This window comes from Protopterus annectens, chromosome 5.part0 (genome assembly GCF_019279795.1).
Source record: "Protopterus annectens isolate FY-2018-M chromosome 5.part0, PAN1.0, whole genome shotgun sequence".
Classification (NCBI taxonomy): domain Eukaryota; kingdom Metazoa; phylum Chordata; order Ceratodontiformes; family Protopteridae; genus Protopterus; species Protopterus annectens.
The window spans coordinates 1,115,103,477-1,115,129,511 of NC_056735.1; the positions used below are offsets into that span (position 1 = coordinate 1,115,103,477).

The 26,035-nt window shown below is 40.2% G+C and overlaps 1 protein-coding gene across 1 annotated transcript in view; it reads left to right on the forward strand.

Moving 5' to 3' along the window:
• The first annotated feature begins 5,952 nt into the window (after positions 1 to 5,952).
• Positions 5,953 to 26,035, forward strand: part of LOC122802329 (adiponectin-like) — a 111,628-nt gene continuing 91,545 nt past the window's right edge. The window contains exon 1 of the mRNA XM_044071969.1: positions 5,953 to 6,184. Coding sequence (XP_043927904.1) covers positions 5,953 to 6,184 — 232 coding nt within the window. The remainder of the gene's footprint in view (positions 6,185 to 26,035) is intronic.

Consider the following 26,035-nt stretch of genomic DNA (forward strand, 5'->3'; position numbering starts at 1 on the left):
ATGGGTGTGGACTGTAAATGACTTATCTAGACACAAACCAAGGCATTTTTAGGAGTTGGTTGTTTCTATTGGTATGCCAGAAACAGGAGTGATACTGAGTCATTTTGGTGACTGAGTAATTTTTAAGTTCCTGAGAGTGCTAAATGTCATACTTTTTGATTTTGTGAGGTTAAGTAGTGGTTTATAGTTAATGAACTATAAATTGAGGGAGCAAAGGTATTTTTTGTAGTTGTATTTTGATTGTAGAGTAGTTGCGGCTGGACCTAAGGACTACTATGTCGTCAGCATAGAGAATTATTTGTAGAGTAGGAAATTCATAAGACAGTGTATTAATGAAATTAGAGAAGACATGATGAGCTAGGTTAGAACCTTGGGTTACTACAATTGAAAGAGAAAAGGAAGAGCCTAATTTAACTTTAAAGAATCTTTTTGACAAGAAGTTTTGGAACCACGTGATGGATGTATTACTAATGCCAATGTTCTGAAGAGAGATAAGGAGGAGTTGATGGCTGATTAGGTCAAAGGCATTTGTAAGGTCAACTATTGTTGTTCCTGGCAAGCTACCCTTATCCTTGTTGAGGAAAATGCCATCAGTTGGGCACAAAAGTGCTTTCCAGAATCCATGGTGTTTTAGGGTAAGAATATGGTATTACTGAATGTGGCTTGCAAAATGGATATAAATAAGAAGGTAGGGTGGAAATAGATGAAAATGCATGCTTTGATGTTTAGATGTTTTGGAGACGTGGGCAATAGGTGCTGTTTTCCAAATGTTTGGCATTATATTTTGTGTCAGGTTAAGGTTAAAGATGTGATAAAGAGGCTGGGTTAAAAATTCCTTGCATTTCTAGATAAACCAGGGAAAAGTTTGGTCTGAGCTTAGATGGGGAAGCTGTGGGCATGTTACCAGGTAGGCTATTGATTTCTTTATGTGAATTGTTTTACGTAAAAGGGAGGATAAAGGGTGGAGAAAATGGAGATGAGAGATGAGATCTTGTTGATAGTGTGAGAAGTGTGACTACATTTTCGAATGAAAAATAGATTCACAAAGGATACCCACATGAATAAATGCATAGAAGTAGCAGTCCTATTCTGATCTAAATACAACAGAAAATTAAAAAGAAAAATCACCTTGGCTGTCCACTGACATAAATAAAACCTACAATAAAAGGAAAAAGCTCATTGGAGTATATATCAGATCTAAAGCCCCCCCCCCCCATCAACAAGTCAAGGAAAATATTATGAATGTGACTAAGAATTTGAAAAAGACTATTTGATCTACTGAGGCATCCCATGAACTCAAGTTGACATCTGAAGGCAAGGACAATTATGAATCCTTTTTTAGTTATGTTATAAAACTAAGAAACAACACTCAGCAGTGTGCAGAACTCATACTAAAAGGCAAAACCTACCTAGACCCAATGGACATTGCCAATATACTAGCAAGTAAATTTAGTACAAATTTCACTCCTGATATGACTATCCAAAGTTATATGATTCCAATATCTTTCAAATCCCAATCATCACCAAAGTACTGAAAATACTGTCTAAAAATAAAGCACTTCCTGCATGGTAGCAGATAACGTACTAAGTTTTTTGTAAAATACTACTAAGAATGCCCAGGTGGACCCTCTCCATAAGTTATTTTACTTGAGCCTGGCTACAGCTTCAGTCCTAAATCTGTGGCATTCAGCACGGGTGATGCCAGTCCATAAAAGTGGCTTTAAATACAATAGGGCCACCAGCTTGTTGAGTTTCATTTGGTAGAACGTGGTGCCATTATAACAGACATAATTAATACTGACATTAAAAATCTTATCAGACTAGACTTGCAGCAATTTAGTTTTATAAAAAATAGACCCTGTCTAATGAATCCGGTAAACTTCTTTGAAAAAGTAACACAAGCTGATGACAGTGGTCACACTGTAAACATGGCCTACCTTGACTTGATACCATTCCCATCTTAGTATAATTAATAAATTAAATAAATGCATTACAAACAGACTCCATGTGGTAAGATGCAGATCAAACTGGTAAAAGACAGAACTCACACTGATTTACTCACAGGGCATCGGAGAACATGAATGTGACCAATGGTGCCCTGCAGGGCTCAGTGCTGGGACTGCTTTGTTTGATTTTTACTTCTTTGACTATAGAAAAAAAAATAAGGTCTTTGGCTAACCAAATCTACAGATAATTGTAAACTGGGAGTTATTGTCAAATCCCACTCTGACACAAAAGCCCTCCAGCAGGAACTTGCAAATGCATGATGAATTGAAAACAGACAAATTAAATGCTAAAAAATGCAACGTTGTCACATTTGTCAGACAAGCCATCCCCCCAGCACACAGCATTGACAATACCCAATTCAAAATGAAAAGTTAGCTAGAGATCTGCAATCTAGGTTGATAATTCTGTCTTCTTCGATCACCATGTAGTAACAGTTATCAGGAAACCCTTCTTCTTAGCACAGGTGATCACCAAAGAAATATCATCCAAATCTAAATAGATTATTGTCCTCCTGTGTTCATCCCTGATCAAAGCAATTACAGAATTTAGTGCCCCCTTTGCAATGTGCCTCATCAGGCATATTAGACAGTTGGAAAGACCCAAAGGATCAAAGGCTTAAAATCCCTAAGTTACCTGAAAAAAAACAGAGGAACTCTCCCATTTTTCTGTCTTATAGACTCTTCAAAGGAGATCTCTGCCTTGCCTTCTGAGCAATGAAGGAGACAGTAATCCAGGATCTCTTGTACCTTCACAAATCAAACAGGCCCACAAAATACCAGAGCAAGGAATTTAAACATGCTTCATCAGATCAATAAACAAGGTGGAGAGACAGATTCATTATTCATTGTCTGTCTCACCTCTAGAATATACTCTCACTACAGGATCTACCATCAGATGGGACACGGATAATTGGATGAGTATTCTTAAATTCATCCTGGGCTTGACTAGCCCAGCCCTCCTTGAGAAGGAAGGTACAGTCTAGGGTGGGAACTGGCAAGGTGCAATATTTGCAACACTCTCCTAGGAAAAGTAGTATAATGCTGAATGAGAGGAACATCAAGTTTCCATATGCTGATGAGACTGATTTGCAGTGGTCACTGTTACAAGTTTGCCACTGAGACAGCAGAAAAAGCAAAGTATCTAGGGAATACCGACATATCATCTTATTAGATGTTGTCACAAACAGATGAAGACAAACAACTCATGAGCCCTTAAAGTGTAAATGTTGTAACATTTAAGCTAGGATTCATAGAAAATGGGAAAGCAATGCAAATATCCCTGGATTGATGAGCTGAGATGCGCAGCTATGTTATTTAGCCATTCATAATTATGCACATTGGTTCTGATGAAGTCATACTGTTTGATAAAAGCGATTAACTATTTGTGTATTTTGTATTAATAAATTGTATCTGAGGACTTGCAACGTTGTGCTACTACTTGTTATTTGGTTATACTTCAGCACTTCAAAACCATTTGGTTGGATTTTATAATTATGCACATTCCTATAGGTACAACATCTCATCAAGTTGGAATATTCATGTCTAGGAATTGCTGAACTCATCAGTTTTGCACTGCTCAGTTGAGTGCTCTGACAAAAAGCACAGGTTCTAGCAGACTACACAAAGGTACAGAATCCCCATCCCACAAACAGTGTCTCAGTCTCTCTATCTTTCTCTTTCTCACACACAGTCATAGTCTACCACCTTCAGGCACTGTCAGCTCTGGAAGGCTATGCAGAGCAGAACCTCGCTGTAGATCACCGCTCTGCTCTGTCTAGCTGCTCTGTATGATTAATCAGTTTATTTACTTGTTAATCAGGTTGGTAGACTAGCATCATGATCCTTTTCAGCCATGATCCAAATCAAAGAGGCAGTTTGATACTAACAAGAAAAAATTGTTTAAGATTCAGTAGAAGTCAGAATTACTATTTCACAAACATTATATAAACAGTCAATGTTACAGATTTCAACTTTGCTTATATATTAGGTTGTAGAGAAGACAGAAATCAATAACCATTCACCTTGCAATAGTTCATTTTACCATTTAATATTTAATTATTTATCAATCTTATTTGGGCAGCCATGGTGGTGCAGCGGTTAGCGTAACTGCCTCACAGCAAGAGGTTCTCCTTTTTAATCCTAGGCTGGGGTGCCTCCTGTGCGGAGTTTGCTTGCCCTCCCTGTGGTCATGTGGGTGTCCTCTGGGTGCTCCGGTTTCCTCCCACATCCCAAAGACATGCTGTAGGTGGATTGGACACTCAAATTGGCCCTGGGCATGAGTGCGTCTGTGTGTGTGTGTGTGTGTGTGTGTGTGTGTGTGTGTGTGTGTGTGTGTGTGTGTGTGTGTGTGTGTGTGTGTGTGTGTGTGTGTGTGTGTGTGTGTGTGTGTGTGTGTGTGTGTGTGTGTGTGTGTGTGTGTGTGTGTGTGTGCCTTCTGTGGAAGGTTGGGCACTGGGCTGGCAACTCGACACCGTAAAACTACACTGCCAGTCATGAGCAGACAGGTGATCTGCTGTGGTGAACCCTAACCGGGAAAAAGCCGAAAGAAGAAGATTTATCTATCTTATTTATTTATGTTTATTGTTTGTCTTTGTTTACTATGAAAGTCAGACTACATAGAAAAAACATTCTCAGTGGAGACCTGGGTAGAAAAGCTGTATAAAACATAATATCATACAAAATTTGAAAAAGACACAATCATATAGGATTAAACAAATTGTATGCAGGTACGGTTTCAACATTATGTTAAAAACAAATTGCATTCACATAGGTAATCATGACAATTAATGCACAAAAACTTAAGTTGCAGACAGGAATGAAATAAGTTAAACATTTGTTAAAAGATTACAACATTGGATGGATTCATTCACAGTATAGCACTGCAGAGTAAGTGAAGTATTATCAGTGAAGTAGATAAGTAGTAACAGAGGATAATGTAAGGAAGTTGTATTGCATAGTAGGATGAAAGAGTTGGGGAAAAATAGCAAATTACAGTGCATGAAACCTCATCAACATGACAGTGAAGAACAAAAGAATCAGTTCTGAAGATGGCAACAATATAGTGCATGATCTCCATCTGGTGCCATATACAAAGACAGTAAAATAATTAACATATATACTCCTGAAGAAGGGATGCAGAGTGAACATGAAATAACATTTTAAATATCTCAAGAGAATGCATGTAGCCCAAGTCTAATCAGTACCATCCTTCAGAAAAAACATACTTTTGAGGACAAGAGGACCCAATCTGTAGACAGCCCTAGGAAGATACGAGGAAGCATTATTTCATATAAAAGGTGATAATAAAAAACAGCCTTCTTGAAGATGCAAAAGTTTCAAAAACGTTAAGTTCAAGAATGTATAGTACAGGCCAGTGTTACAAGGACTGAGAGGGATAAGCTGTTCAATAAGTAACATTTTAGCTTACCCATTAAATAATGTGCAGTGTAGATGGGTCATGTGACTTTCAACTGCCTTTATTATCCATGCTTCAATGTAATCTTCTAGGCACAGATTAGTTACTCAAGTGCCAAGGCTGCTTAAAAATATTCACACCACAGAAACTGGTATGTAATCACCATCTTGCCTAAGTACTAATTTGACCACTTCCACTCAGTGATTCTGAACTCCAAAACACCATATTTCCAACATCCACAATAACAGTGAAGTTGTGATAGGGTAGAGCAATTTCATGACGACTCACCAACTGAGCCATTGTGTAGTGTGTAGTGATTTCTACCTTTTCTGTTTGTGAAAATTTTTTTTATTTTACCCAGTCTGAGCCTGAAATTGGTCAATATTGATCAGTGCACTATTCCGCTAAACAAATAGTTTCCATTATCAATGAAACCTTATATAAAAGTATTGCTCAAGCCACAAATGTCTCCCCATCACTATGAGACACTGTCAGTTGTGTTAAAAATACTTTCAAAGTACCTGGACTGACATGAATAATAATGCCTTCTTTCTACAGATGAGAAGAAAACTGAATCTTCTGTGCCTTTATCTATTGATGAATGGTAGCCTCACTTCACAGTCAACACCTGAGAGTGGCCAGCATTGCCAGGCTGGGATTCCTGGTATACCTGGTGTTCCTGGGCAGCAAGGACCAGCTGGTAGAGATGGAAAAGATGGAGGACCTGGTCCTTATGGAGAAAAGGGAGATAAAGGAGAGCAAGGTAATTATTTTGTGTGAGTCTTTTGAAAGATGAGATAAAACTCTATAAATGACAACTTTCATTCTGAAAGTGTTGCACATACAGTTAAACAATAAATCAGAACAGTTATGAATTAATGCATATTACAGGTTAATGTGTTACAGTTTGATCAATATGCTATAATTATGTGTTCTTCTTCCCTGTACTAGATGCAAGGGGAAAGGTGTGGAGCTCACTTGACCAATAGATTTATGATTTATAAATATAATCACATGTCTGTGACTACATGGTTCTGGGGCTGCAGAGGAAAATATATATGCATTATATATGAACCAAGTGCACCAAACATTTTTACTGCCATCCTGAATGCTTTCAAAAGGGGATTTCAGACATGCTGAGGCAAGGAACCAGCATTAGGGTAGGCTGTACAGCATATCAGTCTCTGCATCATGCTATAGATGAGTTCTGTAAGCACTAGAACAACAGAGAGAAGTGAAAGGGTGCATATCATGACAGCCTGTAATGACATGGCCTGCAAGGTGCCATAACATATTTTCTTACAGCGGTAGAGATAGCACATCTGCGAGGTGTGGACCTTTGCTAATGTAGCTATGAAAAATATAAAATGTTGGTTAAAGCAACGCATGAATATAATTTCAACAGCGATGTGTCGCACCTGTAAGTGGCTCTAAAACAAGTGGTAGCATATGGATGGAATTTGGAAAAGCAGCTTTATACAGGCCAGAGTACATTTAGGTCCTGATAAATGCTATGATGTGTGGTAAGGGAGGTGAGAAAGACAGTACATTTGCTTTGTGAACTTCACACAATAAACCATAGGCATACATATTTATACGGATCTGCTTTAAATAACCAAAGATCAGAACACCGACGTTCGTTTTCGCGAGACTGAAAATACTGAAACCTGATACCTGAATGCTGAAGCTTTCCCAGGGTAAGTAAACACTTGACTAAATTTAAACTAAAGGCACACCGAAGTAATTAAAACCCACACCTCCCCAATGTGGGGAGCTGTGCCCCCCAAACTATATATACCAACTCCAGGATCGCACTACAGTGGAGAAAAGGGCACGTTAGGCAACTGTTTACTTACCCTGGAAAAGCTTTGGCATTCAGACATGATCTTGTAGTTGAGATGCTGCTGTTTTTTTTTTGTAGAATTTTGACTAGAGGATACAGGAGGTCTGTATGTGTCTGGGTTCAATTTATTGGTTTGTTTGAGAAGAGAGATGACACTGGCAGTTTCCCAGTGTTCTGGAAACGCACAACTAGAAAGTGTCATTAGTGGTACACTAAAGATGATGGGCAATAAAAGTATTACAAGGCCTGTATTACTCAGCATTAGAAACTTAGGAAACAGAACATGAGAGTCTGCTCTTTCATAGTTGGTTAGTTGAGTCTCATTGTCTTGCCACCTACTTACGTACCATACCCTATCTTATTAGGTCTTCTTATCAAATGAGGTGAACATCGTTCAAGAAGGAAGTATCACCTAGCATGTAAAACCCATCCAAGTCCCTCTATGGCAGGCAAACAGAAAAGAGAGACAAATGCATCCCCTTATCTCAGGGAACACTATGAAACTGAACTTGATGCTGAAGTGATCAGGCTCACTGAGCTGGTCAGCCTCTTTCTTTATCACAAATAGGACAAAGTCATTCTCTTGGGTTAGATTTGAACTTAGTTTCTTTTGGTAGAATTGGGTTTGATACATTGTGATATTTTTTTTAAACTCTAGAAATGGAGCTGTTGTTTCCTTTGTTACTACGTAGATAATATGGGCCTTCTCTGACCACCACCACTTTAGGTACAGATAGGTTACACATTTTCTTGCTTATACAATTATTACAGGATACACCCATAAGATAGCTGACTGTTTACGGTATTTCTGCCTTCCTCAAGAAATAATTTTCTTGGTCTGCCATGTTTTTTGGCTATCAAAGGTTTCATATATAGATTTCTTTGTCACAGATGGGAGATTCTTTTTGGGCTCCTATACCTCATAAAACTAGATAACTTTATATAACTCTCCTTGGTCAGGAGTCTCAAGATGGCAATGCTTCTATACTTTTTTTTTATCCCAGCCTAATTAACTTGTACTTTTATATGGCAACTTAATATTTGCTTGAGATGTAGTTTGGACAGAAAAGGAGAGTGGAAACATGTATTTTGCATTGGCAGTCCAAAAGCATCTTCAAGAAGGATCTCAAAAGATTAAAGAAAGAACAGTTTGAGAAAAAAGTCACAGCAAATAGAAGAGTAGATAATGTGGCAAAGAATGTAGGTCAGCTGGAAGAGGTGTCATGTGTAATACAGTAGAGTAAGGTTGCTAACCAGCATAAACATTGATGAGGGCAGGGAGCAGTACAACTGAAGTAGGATAGTTTGAAAATATGAGGGAAAAAGATATAAATCAAGAAGAAAGGGAGATAAAAGCTATTGTGGAGAGAAACAGAGACAGTAGCCAGCACTGAATAAGAGATAAAGGCTTAGCAGTGATATGGCAGCAGAAACTGTGGCAAAGCAACCAGCTGTATGCCAAGGTCTGGTTCTACCTTAATCCAGAATAGATAGCAGTGGTCAAATCTGGGCTGCAAAGGTATATCGCAGTGCTCCTATCCTTAAGTAAAGTTGAAACAGTGAAAACTATCATGGAATCTGATAGGGATTTGGTGTTCAGCCAGTAGACAAGAAGACCAAATGGATGCAGGGCACAACAGAGGCACACCCTATGGTGATTTGAACCATAGATGAGCAATGCAAGGAGTCTGGGTAGAAAGATGAGAGTGCAGAAAGAAGCCTTGCAGGAGCATAGAGTGGACATCTCTGGTATCATGGACATATGATCCAATGATAATGGGGAGGGGTGGAACACAGAGTTGCCTGGACATAGATATCCAGGAATGATAGAGTGGTGGAGGTAGTCAGATAAACAATGTAAGAAAAGGGCCCCAATGATGAGGTCAGAGAGAAGAAGGAACCTCTTCCATGAAGGGAATGAGGAAACAAGAACAGTCAATCCCTTTCACATGCAACCAAGCAGTTAAGATACAACAAAGGAGGTTTCATAGATTCACAGACTGTCACCAGGCTAACTATCCAAGGGGCCTTTCTAAGTCTAGACAAGTTTTCCTGAAAGAATAATGATATTCTGCATCCAAATAGGACATTGAGGACCAGGCATTTATAAGCTGCCTCTGTCCATAAGGGGCATGGGTGCTAAGCCTGGTGTAAATTTCCTGTTCCCCATCCACTTGTCTAAGTTGTGCTTAAACTGGGTAATAGATGACCTCAGCTTCACATGGATGGGAAGCCTGTTCCACGGGAAGGGCAGTCTCTGTGACACATATCTGTCTCTCCAACATGTTCTGTTTAAGTCACAGACAAAATTCAGGTCTGTAGACCTTGTATGTTTGGTACTCTTTGACTTACGAACATGTAGGTGATTCATAAGTGTGGGGTTTACAGATGCCTTGTAAGCCAGGCATAGAACACCCCTCAGCAATCTATAGGAGACTAAATAGAGAGCAAGGGCTTTAAGGTGCTCTGCAAAATTCAGGCTTGTTACACCTTGTATTCTTTTTGTAAGGAACCTTTGAGGTCGCTCTAGTTTCTGCATATGCCTTGTCAGGTACCTATCCAATGAAGCACTGTACTCTGATTGGTCTGATAAGGGCAGAGTACAGTGGAATAATGACCTCTTAGATTTAGATGCCATGCCCTTACTTATAAGTTGTGCAACATAAAAGGATATCCTCACCACTGTTGCCACGTGGTGGTCAAAGGTAAGGCTACTGTCTATGTGCGTACCCAGATCCCTGACCACTGAGTCAACTCTTAGGGGTATATTATCAACATGGTAATTAGCCAGGATGGTTGATTTCCCAAAGGGTACACTTAAGCATTCCTTAGCATTCAGTTTAAGACCATGACTTTGGCACCATTTGTTAGTCAGAGACAGACCTTCTTGAACAATGCTAGTGTCTGCAGCGCAGTTGATGATAACCCCCAGCTTGCAATCATCTGCAAACTTAGCCATAAACCTTCAGCATTTGCTTCCATTTCAGAGAAATAGATGCCAAAAAAGAGTGGGTCCAGTACCGAATCCTGGGGAACTCCACTAGCAAATGACCATTTGGTGGAGGTGGCCTCACCTATTTTCACCTCCTGGACCCTATCAAGTGAGCCAGTTGGCTATCCAGTGGGTGATAAAAGCATTTATACCTAAATTAGTGAGCTGGTCTATAATGCCTGAGTTGGGTATTGTATCAAAATCCTTGGCCAGGTCAAGGTATACTGTGTGCACAGCCTTACCTTCATCCAATGGTTTGGTGACTCTCTCAAAAAAATTCCACCAGATTTAATAGGCATGACCTTCCTTTAACAATGTTGAACTGTGATGGGTCCAGTGTTTGCAGGTTACCTGTGTCCTCACTTATCATGTCCATGATGATTCTTTCCATGGCCTTACATACAAAGCTGGTAAGATTTATTGGTCTATAGTTACCCGGATCAGAGGTTGGACCTCCTTTGTGCAGGGGAATCACTGTAGCCATCTTCCATTCATTGGGCAAAAAACTTAACTGAAGGCTACAGTTGAAAAGTGATTCAAGTGGACCATAAAGGTCATGTTTCATGCTATTTATTAACATCCAAGGATGTTCTAGGGGCCCATCAATGCAGTGTTTTTGGTCTTGGAAAGTGCTTTAATAACCTCTTATCTAGTAATGGTTGTGTTGTATGGTATTTCCTTTGGACTATGGGGGTGGGGTGGGGGGTGTTGGGGAATTTGAGATGAACCTGTCAGCCAAAAGTCTGCTAATAACTTCTGGTTTCTCTGTTTAATTTCTCCAAGTCTTTTGGGTTTCTAATACCATGACATGAATGGACCCCATTCCTAAGTCAAAGTACGATTAAAGTTCATGAAATCAGTGTTGTTTCAGTGTTAGATGTTATCCAGAAGTACTCTTTGCAGCAACCGCAATGTGCCCAGTAACAACTACTGCAGCTCGTATGGAGTTACATGTATTGGTAACATATCTAATATGGTTATAAATTATTTTTTTTATAAGACCCATTGCTCCTACTACTATTGGAACTGTCTGGGTATCCTTCTTCCACATTTCCCTCCCTTCTGCCTGCAAATCTTGATATTTTATGATGCTGTGTCTAGCTGTACATAAGGCACTGTAGTCAATGGGTGTAGGAATTTCAATGATCAATGCTACTTTTGTCTTCTTTTCATGGACTGCTATATATGGTTTTCTAGCATCTATTTTTTGAACTGTTCGTAATGGGTGATTCCATGTGATATAAACTTCAGCATTTTCTACAATGCTTTGTGGCTCATGTTTCCAGTGTTTTTCATTTACTTCAATATTATGATGTTTACACAATCCTCAGCGCAACACATTCCTTTCAGTATACAGTCCTTCTGCCATTAGTATATTAGTCATTGGCTGACTGAGGTCTCCTGGACTACAGCTTAGACTAAGCACCTCATTGGTTCTTTTGAGATTTCTTTCTTAAAAACTGTCTCAGGTTTCAACTTTCTGTTACCTAAGAAGCTCAGTTGTGAGTGTGCAGCCATTTTACAGTGAGCTTATCAAGGAAGGACACTCAGCAAACTCGAGCTACAATATATAACATTAAGTATCCTGGTTTTGTTTATTTTGTTCTTTATTTCTTTGTTGTTTATAGCACTTTGTGTACTGTGTATTTTTCTAGCTAGTTTCACTGTGTGTGAGGTATTAACTGGAAATTGTCCACCCTTATTAAGCATCTGTTGGGTTGTTTGTTTATGATAACTTGTTGCAGTTAAACTCTTTTTCTAGTGGCTCCTTTAGCTGTTTAAAACTTTCATTTAAAGGCTCACTGCTGCTTTTCAGCTGGGAGTAACACTTCTGCAGTTTGTTCTAAGTAGTGTGGATATTTGTAGCATTTCCATATTCAGGCTTGTATTTGGGCCTAGTGTTTGTGGAGGCTGTGTGTCTGAGTACATAATTCAGGGACATCTTGTTTTAGCCAAAGCCATTAGGCATTTCAGTGAGAGAGACTTGTTTGAGGTCATTGGCTGACTGAGGTCTCCTGGACTACAGCTTAGACTAAGCACCTCATTGGTTCTTTTGAGATTTCTTTCTTAAAACTGTCTCAGGTTTCAACTTTCTGTTACCTAAGAAGCTCAGTTGTGAGTGTTCAGCCATTTTACAGTGAGCTTATCGAAGGAAGGACACTCAGCAAACTCGGAGCTACAATATATAACATTAAGTATCCTGGTTTTTGTTTATTTTGTTCTTTATTTCTTTGTTGTTTATAGCACTTTGTGTACTGTGTATTTTTCTAGCTAGTTTCACTGTGTGTGAGGTATTAACTGGAAATTGTCCACCCTTATTAAGCATCTGTTGGGTTGTTTGTTTATGATAACTTGTTGCAGTTAAACTCTTTTTTCTAGTGGCTCCTTTAGCTGTTTAAAACTTTCATTTAAAGGCTCACTGCTGCTTTTCAGCTGGGAGTAACACTTCTGCAGTTTGTTCTAAGTAGTGTGGATATTTGTAGCATTTCCATATTCAGGCTTGTATTTGGGCCTAGTGTTTGTGGAGGCTGTGTGTCTGAGTACATAATTCAGGGACATCTTGTTTTAGCCAAAGCCATTAGGCATTTCAGTGAGAGAGACTTGTTTGAGGTCATTGGCTGACTGAGGTCTCCTGGACTACAGCTTAGACTAAGCACCTCATTGGTTCTTTTGAGATTTCTTTCTTAAAAACTGTCTCAGGTTTCAACTTTCTGTTACCTAAGAAGCTCAGTTGTGAGTGTTCAGCCATTTTACAGTGAGCTTATCGAAGGAAGGACACAGCAAACTCGGAGCTACAATATATAACATTAAGTATCCTGGTTTTTGTTTATTTTGTTCTTTATTTCTTTGTTGTTTATAGCACTTTGTGTACTGTGTATTTTTTCTAGCTAGTTTCACTGTGTGTGAGGTATTAACTGGAAATTGTCCACCCTTATTAAGCATCTGTTGGGTTGTTTGTTTATGATAACTTGTTGCAGTTAAACTCTTTTTTTCTAGTGGCTCCTTTAGCTGTTTAAAACTTTCATTTAAAGGCTCACTGCTGCTTTTCAGCTGGGAGTAACACTTCTGCAGTTTGTTTCCCACCCTCCCTCCCTGTTGGTATAGTGTTTTTATAGTTGGTGGCTTTGCAGTTGCCCGCCCCTAGTGTAAATTTGATCTGGGACCCTCCTCCCAGTCTAGCCATTACCTCATTCTACCCAGTACAGGGAGAGCATTTGAGAAGGCCAATCAGCTTAGTTTCTGCTACTCCTTTCTCTCTTTCCTTTCTCTTTCAAAAAAAAAAAAAAAAAAAAAAAAAAATATATATATATATACTGTATTTGTGTTTTTTCTTACTTTATTTTGCTCTTGCGTCATCTTAAAAGTACTCAATTGTATTTATTACTGCTTGGTGTAACTCATTGTAAGCCTTTTAGTTTAAGCACCTGGGCTTCAGACCAGTTTTACATTAGGAAGGTTTGTGGTCTGCACTGTAGTGGCAGAACAGGTAGCTTACATCCTTCTAAGTTGGGAACTGCTGATTGAGGGCTCAGTGTCTGTTATTCTAAAAGTGTATTAATTCTGGTTTAAGCACTTGGGCTTGAGGCCAGTTATTTTACATTAAGAGGGTTCGTGTTCTGCACTCTTGTGGGAGGAGAGGCTGGACTCTGTCCTTCTGAGCTGGGAATTTCTGGTTAAAGCTTATAGTGCCTGCATATTTGAACTGCTTCTTACTGAAATTGGTACACCTCGCTTGGCATAGACTAGATGCAGACCTGCTGAATCTAGCTTTGTTTGTATAACTTGAGCACTAACCCAGGCATTTTTAAAGTATTCAGTTGTATTTATTACTGCTGGTAGTAACTTGATTAAAGTGTAGCTATCATTTCTAAGTCTTTTGGATTAAGCACTTGGGCTTCAGACCAGTTGTTTTACATTAGGAAGGTTTGTGGCCTGCACTGTGGTGGCAGGACAGGCAGCTTACATCCTTCTAGGTTAGGAACTGCTGATTGAGAGCTCAGTGTCTGTTATTCTAAAAGTGTATTAGTTCTGGTTTAAGCACTTGGGCTTCAGGCCAGTTATTTTACGTTAGGAAGGATTGCGGTCTGCACTCTTGTGGGAGGAGAGGCTGGACTCTGCCCTTCTGAGCTGAATAAGCGACTTTTCTTGATACTAAGTATAATTTTGTTGCTTTCCACATCTGAATACCTAGCGACTGTATTTCGCCTGCCTTTCTGTTACACTGAAGCTGTTTTTACTGCATTTAACTTAATATTGCACTTGGAATCCTTGTTTGTTACTATTTGACTGTATTTGTAGCAAATTCTTCTGTGTAAGCTGTAGTAGCTGATTCATAGCATTTATAAGTGTTTGCTGTACCTGTTTCTGCCTGTTCTGTGAAAAAAAAGAAAAAAAAAAAAAGAAAAAATATCTCTTGTTTTTCCTGCTTTACTAGTTTAGTCCAGTTTCAGAGTTGCTGATTCCTGGGCTTTGGTTGTAGTTCCTGTGTACTGTTTCCTTGCCTTATTTGGGGAGAGGAAGTTACCTTGCTTACCAGTGGGAGTGGGAAGCATTGAGCTGCCTTTGTCCAGTTTTGTGAGGTTTCAGCCAGTAACTAGTAGTTTATTGGTCGCTTTGGGCCAGTTTCTAGCTTTTTCCAGCCCCTGGTATAAACGCGTAAACGCTAGCTGATTTAGAGCGGAGCTGCCACTGTTGCACACTAGGGCAGCCGGTTAGGCAGGTTTAAACTATTCGGCTACCTAAAGTCCACTCTTCAAATTTTCCCTTAAAACTACCTTCCTCGAACTATACTACTGATCTAATCAGCTTATCCTATAACTAAAAGATCATCTCCACTTGACTCCAAGTAGACTATTCTCTATCTGTTAAACCTAGCACTTGCTCCTACAGTACTTATTACCTTGATACGGCACTCTTGTCATAGATAGTACCCCAAAAAGGTAACCCCCATTTCTCGTCACCCACGCCCCTGAATCTTTTTAAAGTTTTTGTCTATCCTTCTAGCATGTCGAGGATCAGTTGCTAGTGTCCTCTCCTGCTCAGCTGGTGAACCTAGAATACTGAGGCAATGTTACAATTGCCTCATGTACACAGACAACCCTCTCCTCCTCCCACAAAACACAAATACATGCGAGAGATGCAACTATACGGCCAAACTGGAGGCTGAGCTCTCTCAACACAGGACTGGCAAGACCAGTCAGGAGGAGAAGGTTACCACACACACTATAGACCCAGTCTCACATAGCACCATTACAACCTCAAATCATACACATAAACACACAAAGACATACTCGGAGGCTCTGATCAAAAATCTACCAAAACAGCAGAGGCCACCAAAGCAGACACCCAAACAACCACCACCTCAGAACACAACACCTGCAACACATAGACCTCACAGTCAGAGTGTCAAACAGTCACAGCCCTTAAGGCCAAACACAATGCCAGACACACTAGTCATTGGTGACTCCATAGTCAGACACACTGATGTCCCGCCACCAGACTGAGTAAGGAGAAGGTCACAGTAAGCTGCCTGTCGGGCGCTAGAATCCGCCACATAACGCAAGCACTCAGGTCTCTCAACAGCAAGTACAAATATGACTCAGTCATTGTCCACGCTGGTGTAAACGACCTGAGACGCACCTCCTTGGACTACATGAAAAGAGACATTGAGGAGCTCTCTGACTATGTAGCCCAGGCAGGTATGACCCTGACCTTGAGCAGTATCCTACCTTCACCAAGAGTGATGCCACAATACAGAGATAAGATGATCAGCTTTAACAATTGGCTTAAACACTGGTGTCATTCAAAGGGGATCCAGTATCTGTCTGCCTGGGATGACATGCTGGACAAGCCACGCTGCTTCGCAAGGGACGGCTTGCACCTGTCACCCTGGGATTCCGGATATTGGCAAAGGCTCTTGCCACCCCATAGTGCCTTTTTAGGCAAGGCTCAAATTCTAAACCTACCACCCTAGAACACAAAAAGGAAAAACTAAGGGTAATGCTGCTCAATGCCAGAAGTCTCAATCTCAAAATGCACGCACTCGAGGCCCTTCTCAGTATGGAGAACATCGATGTCTGTGCTGTGACAGAAACCTGGTTCAAGGCTCCTGAGAGCACCCCAGCTATCAGGTTTTACCTCATATCATGCGTTCCGCCCCAAAATCCGGACAATACCAAGAAAGGAGGGGGTATCCATATTCATTAAGGACACCCACACCTCAAGACTGGTGGCAACACGATGCATCGGAGACCATCCAGGTGCAATTAACCATAGGCAAGACTGCTCTGCAAATTGTAGCATGTTACAGGCCACCCTCACAAACTCAGGAACCTCACATGGCCTTCCTGAAAACACTAGAGGGATAAATGTATCACCAAACACCATCATACTAGGTGACTTCAATTACCCTAATATAGACTGGGAACACTACTCAAGCCCAAACACCCTAGCCCAAAAGTTCCTGGAATTCATAAACTCAAATGCCATGGAACAACTAGTCACCATCCCCACAAGAGGAGATAACATACTTGATCTCATCATCACGAACATGGGAGCACAATGTTCAACACCGGAAGTATACCCCTCACTGGTGAGATCAGATCACAAACTAATCTCGCTGGAGGTCCTCATCCCACCCCCACCTGAAATAAAAAAGACCACAGTAAAGAACTTCTCAAAAGCCGACTTCACACTTCTAAAGACTAGTGTGGTCTCCTTTAAGGCCCCCGAGCTGGTGGAAAACAGTACTCAAGCCGCTGAATCACTTACAGACGCCTTCTACCAGCACCTGCAGGACTGCATGGATAAGGCAATCCCAAACAAAACAAAGACTCTTAGTACCAAAGGCAAGCGCCCAGTCTGGTGGACCCCAGCCATAAACAAACTCTACAATAAAAGGAGGAAGCTACTACAAGATACAGCAAAATCCTTAAAAGGTAAGACACCCTTGATCACTATAAGTAAAAACTAAGAGCTCTCATAAAATCATCCAAAGCAAATTTCGAGAGAAAAATAGCTAAAGACTCAAAAGACAATCATAAGGCCTTCTTTAGCTATGTTAGACACCTAGGAGGAAACTCCCAGATATGCTCAGAACTAGTTCAAAATGATGTGAAGATTACTGATCCTACAGACATTGCCAACATACTGGCTGACAGGTTCAGTGCAAACTTCTCCCCTCCCCAAAAGGAGAGATATCTATACCAAACGATTGCAGCCCCCCAAAAATCTCCAGCACCCAAGTGAGAACGTATCTCTCCAAAGCAAAAAACTTACCGGCCATGGGCCCTGATGGTGACCCCGACTGTGTGCTCCACTTAACTCAATGAGGAATTAAACCCACAGCTAGGACAGCTGTTTAATCAAAGTCTTACCTCTGGATACGCACTCCAGGAGTGGCGCACTGCAACTGTGGTCCCACTTCACAAAGGCGGTGCCTCCACCGACCCTGGAAATTACCGCCCATTAGCCTGACAAGCCTTATCTGCAAAGCCATGGAGAGGATCATAATGGACCTCATAAATAAAGACATAGGGAATTTGCAGACTTTGGATCCAACCCAGTTTGGCTTTGTCAAAGGCAGATCATGCCTTTTAAACTTGGTTGACTTCTTCAAACAGTCACCAAAGCCATTGATTCGAGGAAAGGCAGTCCATACAGCCTACCTCGATCTGGCTAAGGCCTTCGATACAATACCCCACTCGGGTATCATTGAAAAACTCATCAGCTTAAATGTTAACCCATACATCACAAGATGGGTTGCAAACTGGCTGAGTGACAGAACCCACAGGGTCAGAGTTGCTGGCGCCATGTCAGACTCAAAACCTGTCACAAGTGGTGTCCCACAGGGCTCAGTCCTGGGCCCACTCTTGTTTGGCATCTACTTTTCCAAGTACAAGCAAACACAGGAGGGTTATGGCTGACAAAGTTTGCAGATGACTGCAAACTGGGCCATAGTAGAAAACACGCCTGACACAGATATCCTTCAGAAGGGTCTCACAGAAACGGATAACTGGTGCCAGAGCCACGGCCTGAAGTTAAATGCCAAAAATGCATAGTCATACCCTTTGGGAAAAACAAGGTTACCCCTAGCTACCAAATAGGTGGCAATCCACTGAGCACAGAAGAAGTTATCAGGGACCTGGGGACCCAGGTTGATAGTAGTCTGTCATTCGACACCCATGTAGCTAAAGTAGTTAGGAAGACTTTCTACATTGCCCACCTTATCATGAAGGGATTCTCATCTAGATCAAGGGAGGTCATAGTCTCCCTTTACTCATCACTCATCAGACCAATGATTGAGTACAATGCCCCATTTGGGATGTATCTGACCCGACACCTGCAGCAGCTGGAGAGGCCACAAAAGTTCCTCACCAAAAGGATAAAGGGTCTCAAAAATCTGTCCTATGCTGCCCGACTGAAAGAACTCCAGCTCTATTCAGTCGCCACCGCTTGCTCAGAGGTGACCTTTGCCTAACATACAAGGCCATGTCAAACCCAGATTTGATGAATATGCTTCACCTCAAAAATCTAGATCCATCAGAGCCACAAGGGCGGAGACTTAAACCTCGACACGGCTATTAATAGGACGTGCTGGAGGGATAGATTCATTACCCAAAGACTCCCTATGCTGTGGAACAAAATCCCGGTACATGTGAGGCAGAGCACCTCGCTGGCCTTGTTCAAGAGAAATCTTGACCAATGGATGGGAGATCGCAGATATACCCCAGGGATTACCTCAGTGTCACTGCTCGACAGAGGCACAGCAAAATAATGGGTATAGTTCCCCATACTAAAGGGGTGGCGTAAGCCACAAAACGATGGGCTAGGCTTGTAAATGCCCTCGGGCAGATAGCCTAGTATAAACCTATGAACCTATGAACCTATGAACTGTGATGGGTCCAGTGTTTGCAGGTTACCTGTGTCCTCACTTATCATGTCCATGATGATTCTTTCCATGGCCTTACATACGAAGCTGGTAAGATTTATTGGTCTATAGTTACCCGGATCAGAGGTTGAACCTCCTTTGTGCAGGGGAATCACTGTAGCCATCTTCCATTCATTGGGCAAAAAACTTAACTGAAGGCTACAGTTGAAAAGTGATTCAAGTGGACCATAAAGGTCATGTTTCATGCTATTTATTAACATCCAAGGATGTTCTAGGGGCCCATCAATGCAGTGTTTTTGGTCTTGGAAAGTGCTTTAATAACCTCTTATCTAGTAATGGTTGTGTTATATGGTATTTCCTTTGGACTATGGGGGTGGGGTGGGGGGTGGGGGGGAATTTGAGATGAACCTGTCAGCCAAAAGTCTGCTAATAACTTCTGGTTTCTCTGTTTAATTTCTCCAAGTCTTTTGGGTTTCTAATACCATGACATGAATGGACCCCATTCCTAAGTCAAAGTACGATTAAAGTTCATGAAATCAGTGTTGTTTCAGTGTTAGATGTTATCCAGAAGTACTCTTTGCAGCAACCGCAATGTGCCCAGTAACAACTACTGCAGCTCGTATGGAGTTACATGTATTGGTAACATATCTAATATGGTTATAAATTATTTTTTTTATAAGACCCATTGCTCCTACTACTATTGGAACTGTCTGGGTATCCTTCTTCCACATTTCCCTCCCTTCTGCCTGCAAATCTTGATATTTTATGATGCTGTGTCTAGCTGTACATAAGGCACTGTAGTCAATGGGTGTAGGAATTTCAATGATCAATGCTACTTTTGTCTTCTTTTCATGGACTGCTATATATGGTTTTCTAGCATCTATTTTTTGAACTGTTCGTAATGGGTGATTCCATGTGATATAAACTTCAGCATTTTCTACAATGCTTTGTGGCTCATGTTTCCAGTGTTTTTCATTTACTTCAATATTATGATGTTTACACAATCCTCAGCGCAACACATTCCTTTCAGTATACAGTCCTTCTGCCATTAGTATATTACAATCAGCAACAAGATGTGCGATTGTTTCTAATTCTGTTTTACAAAACCTACATTTGTCTGTTTCTCACACATGTTCAATAGACTTTGTAAACCAACGTGCATGTATACCACTATCTTGGGCCTCTAATATTAACCTTTCATCTTTTGGTTTAAATTCACATCTCCTAAACCATTCTTGTATTCAGTCCTGATCAACACAAGGTTATTCCAGGAATTTTCTATGCTTGCAACTGTATTTATGCATTTTCCACATTTCTTGCCTTCTTATCTGATCCTCCACCTTATATTTTTTTCTTTTGCTTTTGACACATTCAGTTACTCCCTGATTTTTATCTACTTCGTGTTTGATTTCCATTCCTGCTTGACACCAATATGCTTCTGCTAAACTAAGCAGAAGCAGGAAAGCAATCTCAGACTTATTCTCCTCGTTTATTTATTTTTATTTATTTTATTTTGTTTTACATTTGTTGACTGGGAGTGTCTGACTGAGATAAAGCCTTTTTTCAGCAGAGCCTAAGGGAGAAAAACTCCAAAACATACAAAATCGCTACAGAGATATTCAATAGGTTACAGATCTCATACAGTAGTTGCCAAGTTATACAATACTATAAACAAAAACATGATAACAATTAAAGCATAAGAAGCAAAAATGTAGTAGTTTAAAAAAAGTTTGCTAATCTAAAATTCAATAAGCAGATTATAGGAAAAAGTTTTGTAAGTTACATAGAAGGAATGGTATATAATAATAAAGCAGGACTATGTTGGTTGGTTATGGTCAGGGAGGGTGCGAATAGTGGCACGTTCAGTGTTTTTTGAAGAAGTCTTTGGTGGCTAACTTAAATTGCTTGGGGTGTATAAGGTTCCTTATTTCTAGTGGGAGTTTGTTCCATGCAATAGAGGGGTGGTAGCTGTATAAGTTGCACCCTGTCTTAGATTTAGGTTTATACACAGTTAATAGGTCTTGGTTTGCACTTCTGAGATGTCTGATAGGGGAATAGAGGGAGATGAGGGATGATAGAGCTGGGCAGAAAGCTGGCTGATATAGAATGGAGTGTATGATTTGGAGTTGAGATTGGAGAAACAGGTGTGGTAGTTTGAGCCAGTTCAGGTATTTTAGGGAGAGACAGTGGTGAGATTTATGTGTTTGTTGAGCTGCACATCTGGCTATCTTATGATAGGTCAATTCTAGTTTGGTGAGTAGGGAGGAGTTCAGATTTGTGAGTATTTGCGAACAGTAAGTTAAGCAAGGTAGAAGGTAGGCATGAGAAAGAGTAACCCTAGCTTCAGGGGTGAGGAATTTGCTATTCCTGTACAGAAGTCCTAGCTTCTGATGGGTTTTTCTGATGCAATTGTTGATGTGTATATCAAATTTTAGTTGATCCTCGATGGTAATCCCAAGTAGTTTTGTGCTAGATTCGACTTCTATAGGGGTATTGTTTAGGGACATTATGGAGAAGGAAGGCTTAATGTGGTTAACAGATTTAGGAAGAAAGAGTAGCAATTTTGTTTTTTTAGGTTTGAGGATGAGCTGGTTATTTGTGAGCCATGTCTCTACTGAGTTAAAGGATGTCTGGGTAGCTGATAGAAGTTCAGAGGGTGAGTTAGCAATAGTTATGACTGTAGAGTCATTTGCATATTGGACAATGATAGACTGAGGACAAGAGGAGTAAAATGAGTTGGTGAAGATATTAAAAAGTAGAGGTCCAAGAATGAATCCTTGGGGGACACCTGTTCTTACTGGAAGGGGGTAGATAGTGTTGAGTTCCACATCACTGACTGCTGCCTATCAGTGAGATAGCTAGAGAACCATGCCACCGTACCAGGGGAGAAGTTAAGGTTTGTAAGTTTGTTAAGTAGCAGAGAGTGAGAGACAGTGTCAAAAGCCTTTGATAGGTCAATGAATAGGCAAGATATGAGTTTATGATTGTATTTGGCTAGAGAAATAGTGCTGAGGTGGGATAGTAGAACTGTGGAGGTACTATGCTTGGGACAGAAACCATGCTGTGCAGGAGTGAGCAGTTTTCCTTGTATGAGATAATGCATAACTTGCTTGTGTATACATTTCATGAGAACCTTAGAGAGAGGTGAGAGGCTAGTGATAGGTCTGAAATTAGAGATTTCTGTGGAGTTACCTCCTTTATGACTAGGAAGAGTGTAGAAATGTTTCCCGATAGATGGAACTTTAGATTCAGAGATGGAGTGATTTATTTGGATAGATACAGGCATGGCAAGGGAATGTGCAGCAGTTTGGAGAAAATATGAAGGGATATTGTCTGCAGACACAGAGCTTGAGTTTGAGCTTAGAGAGTAGAGTTTTGATGTAGTTACTGGGAACAGGTTTGAAAGAGAAGTAGTTTCAGCGTTAGTAGTTGGGGAGGGTTCAGGGAGGTTAGAAATGTTGTTGTTTAAGGGGTAGGGGTTAAATAGTTTGGAAATAGATTCAATAAAATAGGTGTTGAATGTCAATTGTCATTGGCAGTCTCATCAGGTGACTTGTCAGGACATGAATTTGGTGAGGTCAGGTTGCCAGGATGTAGTATCTGATTTATAGCATTCCAGAATTTCTTTGGATCAGATTTTAATGCTGTTGGGGGATTATAATAAAAATCTTTTTTGTCTTTGTTGATGAGTTTTTTTGTTTGATTTCTAAATTCTTTGTACTTTTGTAAGTCAGCTGGAAGTTTGGAATGTACCCATATTTTCCAGGCCCTATCTCTGGTTTTCATAAGGGTATGGGTGGTTTTAGATAACCAGGGTGAGATTTTTGCTTTTAACCGTACTTTTCTGGGTGGAGCTAGAGAATTTAAAATGTTAATGAAAGTTAAGTTGAAGGCTTTTACTGCATCTTCTAGTGGGAGTTGTGTAAGGAAGTTCCAGTTAATTCTAGAGAGAAGGGTTCTAAACGTGTCAGGGTTAAAGTTGGAAAGTTTGTGGCAGGTGATAAGCCTGTGTGGTTTAGCGAGATGGGTGGTATATCTGAGCACTTCTATAGGTGCATGATCACTCAGGGAGTCTGGTAGTATTTCTGGATTATGGTATTTGCTGGGATTAGAAACAAGTATCCAGTCTATCAGGGAGCTTGGAGTTATTAGTAAGGGTAGGTTGAGAGATTAGTTTTGTAAATCCATAGAGAGTCATGTGAAGGGGAGAGTTTGGATTGCTGAGGTTCTGTCAATTAATGTTTACGTCTCCAAGAAATATGGTTTCATTAGAGATATTTTGGGAGAGATATGAAAGTATATTTTCCAGTAGGGGAATGTTGTCCCCTGGTGGAATATATACAGCTACTACTGTTATGATAGTAAAGTCATTAAGTTTAAGGTTTGCTGCCAGTATTTCTGCAGGGAACTGGTGGCAACACCGCCATCTTTTTTTAAGCGGTCTTGGCGAAGTATGTTGTAACCGGGTGGAGAATGTCTTTATCTTGATTTTGGGGTTTAAGCCAAGTTTCATTTACAGAAATAATGTCTAGGGTATGATGAGATAACCATGCATGAAACTGGCTTAGTTTATTAAGGATACAAGTATTGATAGAATAGAATAAAATTTATTTGATGTGGATGATTGGCTAGTATTGAGAAAGGTATTTTGTGGGATGGTAGGGGTAGTAGTAGGATCAGAATTTGGATGTATGTCGCCTGATAAGAGCAAGGTCCTTGGGAGATAGTAAGGTTTCATTTTTAGTGGGGAAGTTGTTAAGGTATTTTGTCTTATTCTTAGATGTAAGAGGGTAGGAGAGAGGGATCTTTATTTTAGGGAATAGTATAATCATTGTAAGGATAGTTGCAGAGATGGGTATGGGTAGCTGAGAGCAGAAGAGGATGTGTGAGTGAGGGTTGGTGGGGACTTTATGGATAGGGGTTAAGAGTGTAGGAGGGGGTTGTGATAGTGTGTAGGAGGAGTAGTGGAGGTAGGAGAAGGACAGAAATGACTGAGACTGTCATCTTTGAAGAGGGAAAGAGGTCTTATAGTTGTGAGATGATAACCTGATGTGATGAGTGTGACTGAATTGAGAGTTTGGGAGGGGTTAGTAGATAGTAATGGGATTAGAAGTATTGAAACAGGTGAAAAGTGAAAATAAGCGGTAATAAAAACTAAGGAAGTTAAGAGTAGGCTGAGGGAGGTAGTGTAGGTACAGGAAGGGAAGGAGTTTGATGGTTGTTGGTGGTGGTGATTAGGTATAAAGGAAATGATATGGGGGTGGGTGGAAATGGGAGTGGGAGAGGAGTGAAGTGATCCTGAGCGCAGTGTGGGTGAATGGAGTGAGCTACACCAGAAACAAAGGATTCAGCAGAGATGATCAGTAAGTATGAAACTTAATAGAGCGAAAACACTGTTATTCTAGGTACAGAATTATCTGTAGTTTACTGTATCATTTTTAACTTTCCTTTTACAGGGGTCTGTAGTAATAATGGAAGGGGATTAAAGCAGTACAGGGTATTCCAGAAACAGTACTTTTATATTAAAAAGACTAATTATAAGGACATGGATGGGGAGAGTGGATAAGGTTCCGTCCAATGGGTGAAACGGCAAGGCGTCCGTGATAGTGTGCTCACCATGCTTATCTAGGTGAGTAGGGCTTTTATTTTTAGCTTTTATGGTTCATGTTTTAAAACTTTAACTACAGTTGGGTCTTGTGAGGTCAGCAGATATGTATGCAGTCCAACAATTGCAGATCTATACATGTAATCAATTTGGAGGAGTCCCATACCTCCTTCAGAATGGGAAATATATAGTCTTGGTATACACTGATTTTTATAAATCATTAGATGAGCATAAAGCATCATTCTTGTTTTCCTGTCCAACACACCCAACACCTTTTGGGGCCAGTCAGTCACTCCAAACTGTAAATTAGGACAGGAAGAGCAAATTAGTTTATAGCTTGGATTTTATTCTTAGATGTCAGCTCTGTTTTCAGTATTAATTTTAGTCTTCTAAAATATTCCTTACTAAGTTTTATTTGCATTTGTTCATGTTTTATTGTTGCTCCTTCATCAATTCCCAAATATGTATACACGCCCTCTTGCTCAAGTTCTTTTATCTCACATTCTTGTCCCAAACTGATGTTTGCTTGGTGCTGCAGCTTTTCTGCTTTAAAGGTTGCTTTTACACATTTATCAAAACCAAATGACATTGTATCATCTGAAAAAGTTTTGACAACTTGTGGTTGTGCTTTCAGTTTCTTGATTGTTGAACTATACAGTTTTAAATAATCTACAAAAGAGAAGTTTTACAGTTTGTTGCTTTCTGGGAGAAAAATTGTAGCCATGACTTAATCTGTTAAGTAGACAGTTTAATGGGTTAAGGGCAAGACAAAAGAGAAGTGGTGACACAGATTCACCGTGGAATATCCCCCTTTGAATATCTCGGGAATAATAATTAGTCCTTTATCATGGCTTAAATGCAAAGTTGTTTGCCACTGTTTCATGCCGCTGTAATGTAATCGATCAGGATAGGGTGTATCTTATACATTTTTAAGCTGTCTTTTATCCATGAATCTGGGATACTGGCAAATGCTTTTTTGTAGTCTATCCAAGCCATACTTAGATTCTTCCCCTTTTTACAGTTCTTCATTATGACTTTATGTAAGAACAAATGATCCTTTGTTCCATATGACCTTCTTTTATTATCCTTTTGCTCTATTGCCATGATTGAGTTTTCCTCTAAATGACTATGAACTCTGTCAGCATCAGTACTAGTGTATAGATTTTATGTCTTCTGAAGGCAAGTTATTGGTCTATAGTTTTTAGGATAGCTTGTAGTTTCACTCTTAATTAGGAGTATTATTTTTCCTGTTGTTAACCAGACTGGTGTCTATTTGAGGTGTGT